The sequence below is a fragment of the Ammospiza caudacuta genome, chromosome 3 (assembly GCF_027887145.1).
Source record: "Ammospiza caudacuta isolate bAmmCau1 chromosome 3, bAmmCau1.pri, whole genome shotgun sequence".
Taxonomy (NCBI): Eukaryota; Metazoa; Chordata; class Aves; order Passeriformes; family Passerellidae; genus Ammospiza; species Ammospiza caudacuta.
In genome coordinates this window covers 36,171,168-36,181,571 of record NC_080595.1, presented here as the reverse complement: position 1 = coordinate 36,181,571, position 10,404 = coordinate 36,171,168, and the positions used below count along the sequence as shown (strand labels likewise).

Here is a 10,404-nt window from a genome sequence, read left to right as displayed (position 1 = left end):
AGTACATGCGATTGCTTGGCGCTCACTTTTACCCTAAGGCAGGAGAGCAGGAAAAACAATGAGGAGCCCTTCCCTTTCTTGGCCATAAAGTTTTGTTTTAAACTCCTACCAAGTTTTTCAAATTGCACCTAATACAAACAGATCTCAGTAAGTAGATGGTCTGCTCTGCTGTGCCTGGTTCAAGTCTCTGTCCCACCAAACCCCTAAGCTTCAGTTTGGAGCAAACACTCATAACTAAAAGAATATTAAGCTGTTATTGGCAGTGATTTAAAAAAAAATAGCCAAATTATATACTTAGCATTTTCCCTGTGAGTCAGTCCAGAAGTACTCACAGTTAAAAAGTGATGACTATCAATGGTCAGAGAAAGTTGTCTGAACCCGTGAAGTTTAGAGCGTAGCTCCCAATCCCGTGCCTTGCCTTCAAACCATCATGGCAACACGAACGGTGAGGATTTTGTAACCACAATATCCTCAAGCCAAATAAAATGCTTATTCATGCTTCATGACCTAGGGACTGTATTAAAAAAAAAGAAGGGGAAAGAAGAAAATGCTACAGCTGTTTAGGTAAGTCAGTACATTAAACGCTGTGGCGAGAAGCAACACACGGGAGTACGTTTCATCTTTTCATTGAAGAAACACTTGGACGGCCACAAGTGTGTGCTACACATGTACAACCCATCTCTAGATAAACCAAAGTATAAAAAATATTTTCAATTATTTTGTCACTAACACCTAAGTTATGTTTTCCGTTCCCTTCTGAAGAAAGACTCCTTCCAAGTCTAGTTTTATTTGGGAATCTACAATCCTTGAAAATCTTAATGTTGGAGAACAAATGGTGAATCTGCCTGGAGCCACAGCCAAAGCTCATCAGCTGCACAGATTTCAGCACTGCAATATTAGCAGTCTTTCAGTCTTGACGATACTTAAACCCATCTTAACTACACATAATATTCTACCTTCTGAAAGCCTACAGAAAAGGTCTGCTGCTAGAAAACAGAGATCCTGCTATGAGCTAATTGACAGAAGAAAATATTTTCAAAATATTTCTTAATAACACAAAAAAAAAAAACACACGGCAAACACAGCAAAGGGTGGCTGTAAATTGTTATAAAGAATAAAACAGTGAAAAAGATAATTTTGGCTACGTGCAAATTACCGCCGATGTAGGAAGATAAGCAGAATGGTTTAGGCACTGAGATTCACTTGGTCACTGCACAACTTGAGTTGTACCTAGGCAGATGAGAAGTGTCATGAAATGTTTAAATTAAGGTATTTTTCCCCCCATCAAATTGGCCCTGCTGTCTCTGTTCCAGCCTTCTAATTTAGCTCCACTTTTGTATTCCCATTGGGCTCCACAGCGCTGGTCTCGTTCCTAGGACAGAGCAGCTTAAAACAAGAATTCTGGGTATATCCTGCAACAAGCATCTAAACCGGGTCTTTTTCAAAGGTTTAGCTAAGCTTATACTTTTTTATTTTTAGAGAAACATTTAGTCTGTAAGAGAAATACCTGAAAGATTTAGGATTATTTCAATTTTCCTCTGTAGTCCAGACAGCTTTGATGCGTTACCAGTAGTTTGGACATTTTGACTGCCTACTGTAGCACTGACAGCCAGTCAGCACCCGGCCAATGCTTCAGATTAAGTTGTTGCCTTCTGCTCTACTGTTCTCATAGAGACTGATACATCAAGAGAGTGAGCCCAAGAGAGCTCCTCGGAGTGAAATTAAGCCTACAAAGGGAATTGTGTGCCTGCACAGATATTTGCATGGCAGCAAAATTTCTGGAATTCAATAGATTGCTTCTGCAAAAGTCTTTGGGGAAGTAAAAAATAATAATTATTAAAAAATACCTCTACAGAATGATCAAGAGCTGCACACAGAGAAATGCTTTCAAAACACAAGCATTTAATTTTTTTAAATGTTAAGTGAGATGTAAATATGCATGGTAGCAACAAAGTGCCCAAAAGCATACTGAAAACATATTCCATACACAGTTAGCAATAGAAGTCTGTACAAAAGTAATAAAATTACACAATATAAAAAATACTCCATAACTATAATTTAAAAGAGGGAAAAAAGACAAGGGAATTGATTTCTCAGTTCATATAATTTATTGCAGTTAGCACACAGTTTAAAAATTCACCAACACACCAATAGTACAAAACTAAACAGCATTATAAGTTATTCCCTCCTCAGGAAAATAAAACATACTATGATTGTCAAAGCTAGATGTCAGTCTAAGTTTTAGAACAAAAGAAGAATGTGAAACTAAGGAAAGGAAAAAAGCAATCACTCACGAGGACCACAAAAAAATCCAAGAGAAAGTCCATTTTCCTCAGACACTGATTGTCTTTTCTAACTTAAGAAAAGAATGTAGTTTTAAACCTAGAAACTATTCAAGTAACTAAAGATAACGCTCCAAGGCCATTTTCACAGCTTTTTTTTTTGTTTTAAATGCCATTACAGCCAAATTAACACACATTTGACCAAATATTTCCAAAACAGTCCAGCAATACACAATGGAGTTTTCCATTCAGTATCTTAAGCACAAAAATAGGCTATGTTTACAGTAGTTAAGGCGATCAAATTTTAAACAAAAGCAGAGAAAAAAAAAAGGAAAAAAAAAAGGAAAAAACAGCAAACGTTTTCCATGCTACTCCCATAGACCTTATTTGTAAGTGCAAGACAGGAAAACAAACACTGTGCAAAATGCTTTTGACCTGCGTGTTGGTCATTAAAACCACACGTCAGGCTGCAGTCTCTGCTGCTTGGATACGCATAGTCCTTCCCCGGCCCCCCCGGCCCCCCCTGTCACTCAGGCCTGCCCAGGCCTTTCAGCCCGGGGCTTTTTCTGCTTTTTTTTTCAGTCCACAGCCTCTTTTCAGCGGGGGGGAAAAAAAAAGAACGACCTATTGTGGTGGAGTGGTGCAGCAGGAATCCTACCAATGCTCATCTGGGGAAATGGACGCACCTCAGTTGGAGCTGGCTGGGGTCTGTGCAATTAGAAGGGGTCTGGGGTTAGTAAATGCACACCGCACATGCAAATCTCGAAGCCTGGTTGTAAACATTCAATTTTTTTCTCCTTGTTAATGTAGCTAAATCGGCAACTCGTAGCTTAAGTTCTTCTCAACTTAAAGACAGTGGGAAAGTAAATTTAAATTAGATAAAATAAAAACAGTGCATTTCTCGTCTTTATAACACTGGCATTTTCAACGGTGTCAGGTTTTTTTCCTAAGGAAATTAAATAATTTTCAACTCACTCGTTAAAGTTATACAATGCAAACAAAGACAAAAATATACTGAAAATCATGCATTTCTGTAGCGTTAATATTTACTTTTCAAGACTCAACTAAGAGCATCAACACAACCTGCCAAGTTCTTTGATACCTCCCCCCGGCCCATGTAATCAATTACAGTATACAATAACAGTAATTCACATTTTTTAAACACACAGTTCATCACTGCTGAAGCTGCAATATCCTTTTTCATCCCAAGCAAACCTTCACGTAAGACAGAGTCCCAGTGATCCCAGTGTACTCTCAGGGTTTTTGTTTTATGTTTTTGTGTTGGTTTTTTTTGTGGTTTTTTTTTTTCCAGTGGGAACTGTCAGAAATCCAGAAGTTGCCATAATAAGTTTTAAGTCAACCGCTTGTTTAAAAATAGATAATCCAGCATTTCAGAAATTTTCCATTTGGGTCTAAAAGCATTCAGGTTTCCAACAGCTAGAAAGGACTCATGCAATTATAGAAATGTAAAGGAACTGACAAAATTGGGAGAGGATTTCTACATTCAGATTTTAAAGAGGGGAAAAAGATCAAGAGTTTAAAAGAACGCAGTGTTTTGGGGAGAATAAAGCCACGTCCAAATTTTTTGAATTGGAGATTCCTTAGAAGTAAAGTATCCGCTGGCTTCTATTCCGAAAAGGGGGGAAAATACGCTCCGCAATTAGTTACTTTGTCGGATTACCTCTACAATTCATTTTTACTGGAGTGCTAAATTAGTGAAATATTCATGCTGCCTTAAAGTGCAAAAACAAGCTAATAGCCAAACTTTCAGTTCAAGGAAACAAGATTGCTTTTAGACTGTACCACAACTATATAGATTTATATATATATTATTTATATATATAAAAATTTTATTTCCAAAGTTCTTGTGAGCTATCTTCTAAGGTCCAGTCTCTGACAGTAGGTAAGCTCAGTGCTTCGCTTTTGACAGACAATGAGTTCACCAACTCACAGTGAAACTTCCGAATGTGTCTGTAAAGGTCTCCGGACTGTGTGAACCTGCGTTCACACCACTTACAAGCATGAGGCTTCTCCCGCGTGTGAACCACTGCGTGGCGGCTCAGGTTGTGGGAGTACTGGAAGCTCTTCCCACACTGGGTGCAAGTGTAGGGCTTTTCACCTGAATGAGTCCTCTCATGACGTTTCAAGGTGTACATGCAAGAAAAAGTCTTACCACACAGCGAGCAGGTCGGGACATTGACATCGGTAGCAGGCTTGCTGCGGATCCCGTCCTGCTCTCGAAAGTGCGTGCTTAAATGAATTTGCAGGATGTGGGGGCTAGGAAAGACCTTGTTGCAGAGAGGACACATGAAAATTTGGCCAGCAGGGCTAAGTATGTTTGACACGTAAGGGAGCAAGCTGCTGTCCATGTTTCCTTCCACCTGGACTCTCTCATTCTCTGGAGTTATCATTTCGTCATCGCTTGCCTTGTCCTCTCTATCTAGCTCCCTCAAGACCGAATCTTCCCTCATCGGAGCCAGGTGGGCCGGCTCGTACTGTACCCTGTTATTAGTGCTCACACTTTCTTTCACAGTGCTATGTTCCATATCATAGTCATTAGTGCCAACATCACTCTCATCACAGGAAGCCTCTTTTTCCACCTTCACCTGAACCAGGCTGTTTCTAAGCATGTCCTGCGAAGAGAAATAAGAACTGTTCAAATTTTCAACTCCTGAAAGGCTGGACTTGACAGACAGGTCCAGCACGCAGTCAACATCTGCTGAATCCCTCACAGAGGTGACAGACCTCTGGGACAAAGACTCTGTTGAGCTGCAGGGGCTGGCTACTGTTTTTCCAGCTGCTGCTGTGTGCGTCTCTGCCTCTCCGCCAGTCTGGGGAATGCCTGCTGAGTCTGAGGGCAATCTCATCCACATGTTCCCAGGCTCAGCCGCCAAGTCCCTTTTGCTAGGCAGGATGTTCAATTTTTCATCTTCTCCGTCATCTTCATCGCTGGGCAAGTCTCCTGGCATGTGGCTGCTGCCGTCGGAGAGGCTCTCCACTTTGTCTGAACAACTTGAGGCGTCTTCCTCCTTTTTTGTACTGTCTGCCTCCGTGGTTGCTTTCTCTTTCAGCTTCTTTTTGCAGACTTTGACAATGTCATACATGTGGAGATAACTGGCAGCTGCTAGCACGTCTTCAATGGGCAAGTCTTTGAACTGGAGCTTTCCTTCGTACATGAATTCAAGCAGGAGAGCGAAAGCTGGGGCTGTAACAATGTCGCTGTTCAGATGAACAATGTCCCTTTTGTCCAGCTGGTCCTTGTAAAAGAGGTGGAAATACATGCTGCATGAAGCCAGTACAGCTCTGTGCGCTCGGAACTGGGCATCTCCTACCAGAACAGTGCAATCACAAAGAAAACCCTGATGTCTCTGCTCACTCAGACACTGTAGCAAATGTCTACTGTGGTCAGGAAACTCCATACTGTCTTCATAACCTATAAGCAACAAAATTTTTAAAAATTAAATGTAGGTCAGAATCACAGAACTTATAAATCCAAGTAATTCCACTCTAAAAACCCGGTGTTTGTATTGTCGAAATTCTGGTACTGACACCACGCAAATTTATTTAACACAAATGTACGATGGCAACTCTTTCCCCGACTGACCACTACAGTTATGATTTCCTTTCTCTGATAAATAAGCCGGTCTAGTCAGCGCATAGGTACATCTGAAATTTTTTTTGAAGTATCACTGCTCTTCATAAAATCTGTTCAACAGTTTGGTTTTTTTTTTAAGAGAACTTCCTCCAGATTGAGTCCCTAGGAGGGCAAACCCCCCTCCCTCCAAAAAAAAAAAAAAAAAAAAAAAAAAATTTTTAAACATTAAGTTTGAGAGATCACGGAAGCAGCAGAAAAAACGTACCAGATCATCTATGTTCTTTTTAAAGTCAAATTGTAGTAAGAGGAGAGGTTCTCACATGAAGAAATATTAGATACCCTAAGTCTAACATTCATAAAAGACAAAAAATATTTACGTGTATCAATTTATATCAACAGCAAAAATTGACATTTTTACAAATTTAGTTCATGTGGCTTTCTTCTTGTAGTAAGTACAGTTTTTTTAAGGTTTTAAACCTTTTCCACACTGTACAATAGAACATGAACATTTTTTGCCAACATGCAGAATATACAAAAGAAAGCTAACAACCAAAACGCCAACGAGCACCACTTCCCCAGTGCAGAAGGACAGAAATTTCCCTCCCCTCCCACACCAGGCAGAGTTTGCAGTACTAAGCTTTAAAAAAAAAAAAAGTCATTCAACCATTCAACGTGAGCATGTGTCCACGTTTAGAAAGAGTATCCCAATTACTGTTCTTACCCAAGTGATTTTTATTTGCCTTCCTTGATGATAAAGACAAAATAAACTTAAAAAAGAAGAAGCCAAAAATCAAATTGAAAGTAAAATCTTTTAAAAACCTATGTTAATCTATTCTTCTGTGATTGATAGCAATGGTCTCCCAAACCATCTGAGCAGATCGTGACTCTCCAGGCTGGCAGATATTATTGAAAAACCCTCATCCCTTGCAAAGCAAGATGTACTAAAACTTACAACACAACCCTTACTATATTCTGCAAAATACCATTGCTAGAGTAAAGCATGAAGATTTACAATACAATCACTTTAAGTGCCCCACAGCCAACATCAATCCTAATCCTTAAGAGGGCTAAAAATAAAGATTGGAGGGCAGCTCACAAGGTAGCTGTGATCAAATTAGGAGGCTGAAAGGACAGAGAGGGACGAAGAAGGAAGCTTATAAACATCTGATCCAGCTGACTGTGGCCATATGGCAGCTGCTGCCCAGATAAAGAGATTAAGAATAGAGGAGTGCGATTACAGCTGTCTGGCCAATTCAGGCAGCTCAAATCTACAAGTTCTAAATTAGTCGCAAATACAAAAACTCCTTCAAATAATTATTGTTACACTAAATAAAAGATTTCAAATGCTACATGCAAGGAAGAAAAGAGGAAACCAGTCAAGCCATTCTCCCGGGTACAAAAGTTTTTAAACACATAACTGATTTCTATCTTTCAGAAGCACTACAGCTGTATGCTACTACATTTCTGAGCTACTGGATATTTAACCATGTAACGAAAGACTTCCCTACAAACACGTTTTAGCCAGGAAGGTCCTTTTGTAAAAACACACATTCTTGTATATTTCATTAAAACCCCTGTAAAGTAATTTAAAAGATGCAAGACAAGAACATAAAGCAAAACTCTCTTTAGGCTTGCCACTAAATCCATTGCAGTTTTGGTCTCAGAAATTCAGGATGAACTTGCTCTCTCCTTCCTCCAAACCAAGACATTCCCACAATATGCATTAAAGTTAATGCTAACAATGTGCCCAAGAACTGATACTCTCCAACTGTAGTCCAAGCCTTTTGACTAAGTCCACTTATCTATTTAATACTCAATTTCATATATTACCTCTAAACTTGGTTAGAAAAGTAATGTGATTTTTTTTTTCTAAAATTCAATAAACAACACACCAAAACAGAAATATGCTGTATCTAATCTATTGCTACTCCTACCTTTAGTACACATAAACCTGATTAAGTCCTTTCCTCTGAGTCTTGCTGGCTCCAGGTCTGTTAGATCGGTGGAAAAAAAGCAGACTAGGAGAGACAGATGCAAAGTGGAGATGATGTTAGAGAGGAATGAGATACCTTCTCCACACACAGATCTGCACACACTAACTCCCTGTCTGTGTGTTAGAATAAAAGGCTGAGGGATGGCAGGCTGTCAGCTGCTCTGACATCATGTTCAGATGGAAATGCTACCTCCAGCTGTGCTCCTTTTAATGCCATATGCTACTCCTCTACACTCCTGCCACCAGCTTTTTCTTAGGAGAACTTTTCTCTTCTGTTAGTATAAACAAAATACTTCAAAGTCTCTTTTTTTCAAACTTTCTAACAGGGAGGAAAAAAAAAAAGAAAATCCTAAACATATGGGGCTTTACTGTATGTGCAGCATAGCAACACTTCTGCCTTAACTTGGAGGTCCGCTTTACGTGCTGACAGAGTACCCCAGCCACGGGGTTACCCCAGAAAGCCACACCGGCTCGGGGTTTTACTGAGCCCAGGGGTTCATTTAAAAGCAGAAATTAGCCGGACCTATTTACCACCTCACTGCTCCCCGCTCCGCCGCCGGTCCTTTCAGTTCCAGCGTTTAAGGCAGCGCAAGTGACACCGAGCACCAACTCCGGCTCCTTTCGAGCCGCCGAGCGGCTCCCCTGGCCGGGGCACTGCTGCGAGCGCTCGGCTCGGCTCCCGCACGGCGCTTCCCCCGGGGCCGGGGCTGCCCGGCTCTGTGACCGCGGCGGCGCCAGGACGCGGGTCCCCGGACCCGCGGGCTCCGAGCGGCCCCCCCGCCCGAGCGGGAGCCCCGAGCCGCACCGGGCCCCCCGGTGACACTCACGCGTGCACCCGGCGGGGCGGGTCACCTGCCCGCCGCCGGGCGGGGACAGCCCGCCGCCCCCCGGGACGGGACGGGACGGGCGGGGAGGCGGCGGCGGCGCGCAGCAAGTTCCCGGCGGGCCCGGCCCCGCCAGCCCCGCCGGGCGGCGGCAACTTTTGGCCGGGGCCGTGTGTGTCCCCCCCCCGGCCCGACACTCCCGTCCGGGGCCCTGGTCCCGCGGGCAACGCCGCCCCCGCCCGCGGCCGGGCCGTGGCCGGGCGCGCCGGCAGCCGCCCCGCGGGGAAGGAAGCAGCTGCCCGGCGCGCAGGAAAAGCCGCCCCCGGGTCACGGCGGCAACAAAAGAAAAGTAACCGGGAGCGTCGCCGGGGCGGCCGGTCCCACCGCCCGGGGAGCGCTGCCCCCGCCCCTCCGCCCACCCCCGGCCGGACCCGCCGCCAACTCCGCCCGCCCCGCGGGGCCGCAGCGGCCCCGGCCCCGGCGCGGCGGGTGTGTGGGGATGGGGGCAGCGGGACTCACACTGCGCGGCGGCCCGAAGTCCCCGCGCTCCCGCCGCCGCCCGCCGGCTCCTCTTCGCTCACTTGCCGCTCCGGGATCGCGCCTCGCCCCCCGCCCGCCCCCCGCGCCCGCTGGCCGCCGCCCCCCCCGGGCTCCCCCCTGCCGGCGGCTGAGGAGCGAGCGGGGCAGCCGGCGGAGCGAAGCGGGCCCCGCGCTCAGCGGCTCCCCATGGCACCGGCGGGGCGCGGGGGCGGGCGGGGGCCGGGGGCGGGCGGGGGCGCGGGGCGCTCGCGCGGCGGCGGCGGCGGCGGCACAGCCGGGCCCGGCTGCGGCAGACAGATGTTCGCCCCCTCCCTCCCTGCTCCCCACTTCGGACTCCGCTCCCTGACTGACAGCGCGGCCCGCCCGCGCCGCCGCCGCCGCCAACCGCCGCGGCGCCCCGCCGCTGACTGACGGGCCGCGGCCGCCGCCGATTGGAGCGGGGCGGCCCGGGAAGGCCGGCGGCGCCGCCAATCGCGGCGCGCGGACGGGCACGGGGGGCGTGACCCGCCGGGGAGCCGAGGCGGAAGGGGGCGGGTCCGCGCGGGGCCGGGGCGGGGCGAGCGGCGCGGGGCGGGGCCGGCGGGGCGGGGCGGCGGCGGCGCGGTGCATGGCGGGACGGCGGCAGGTGCGGGCGGCCCGGGGGGGAGCGGAGCCGCGTCCTGTGCCCGGTGCGCTCCCGCTTCCTGAGTGCTCCCGGGGGGTTCTCCTGTGCTCCCGCTTCCTCCACTGCCCCCGGACCCTCGAGTGCTCCCGCAGCCCCGGCCGGTCGGCTGGGCGCTGCTGGGCTGCCGCGGGGCCGGGCGGAGTGCCATAAAGTGCTGAGACCATGCAGCCATCAGGGCAGGAGCATTGCTGGTGTATTGTGGATGGTTATGTATGTGTGCTAGGTATATATGGTCCGTATTGCAGTGTTACCTCAAGACCCAAGAGGCATCATCTACCCCTACTAAGAACACGCAGTCGGCTAAGATAAGGAAACTTTTTGCCAGAATTTACCAAGGGATCCGTATCTAAGAGAAACTCAAGTTGCTGATGCTCGGTAACTTTGCAGAAGTTGAATGCAGGAACATCTGGATTAGCATAAATCACAAGGATGCTAATGGGTGCTGCTGCGAGATGTACAAAAATAGAGTAGCTTTGCCCTGCCACATTTATGATTGGATAATTAGA

At 46.7% G+C, this 10,404-nt stretch overlaps 1 protein-coding gene across 4 annotated transcripts; it reads right to left on the bottom strand.

The window, feature by feature from the left end:
• Positions 1–1,882: 1,882 nt before the first annotated feature.
• ZBTB18 (zinc finger and BTB domain containing 18) lies at positions 1,883–9,415 on the bottom strand. 4 transcript variants are annotated; one of them, XM_058801402.1, is made up of 3 exons: positions 9,214–9,352; positions 7,812–7,895; positions 1,883–5,715 (listed from the first exon to the last, which is right to left on the bottom strand). In XM_058801402.1, exons 2-3 carry the CDS (start codon positions 7,822–7,824, stop codon positions 4,133–4,135), a joined length of 1,596 nt encoding a protein of 531 aa, XP_058657385.1. In that variant the 5' UTR covers positions 7,825–7,895; positions 9,214–9,352; the 3' UTR covers positions 1,883–4,132. The 4 variants fall into 4 exon arrangements, with proteins under 4 accessions (XP_058657385.1, XP_058657386.1, XP_058657384.1 ...); XM_058801404.1 differs by lacking the exon at positions 9,214–9,352 and having other exon boundaries at positions 4,654–4,915; positions 5,028–5,715; positions 7,812–7,941; XM_058801403.1 differs by lacking the exon at positions 7,812–7,895 and having other exon boundaries at positions 9,214–9,415.
• Between the last annotated feature and the right edge of the window lie 989 nt (positions 9,416–10,404).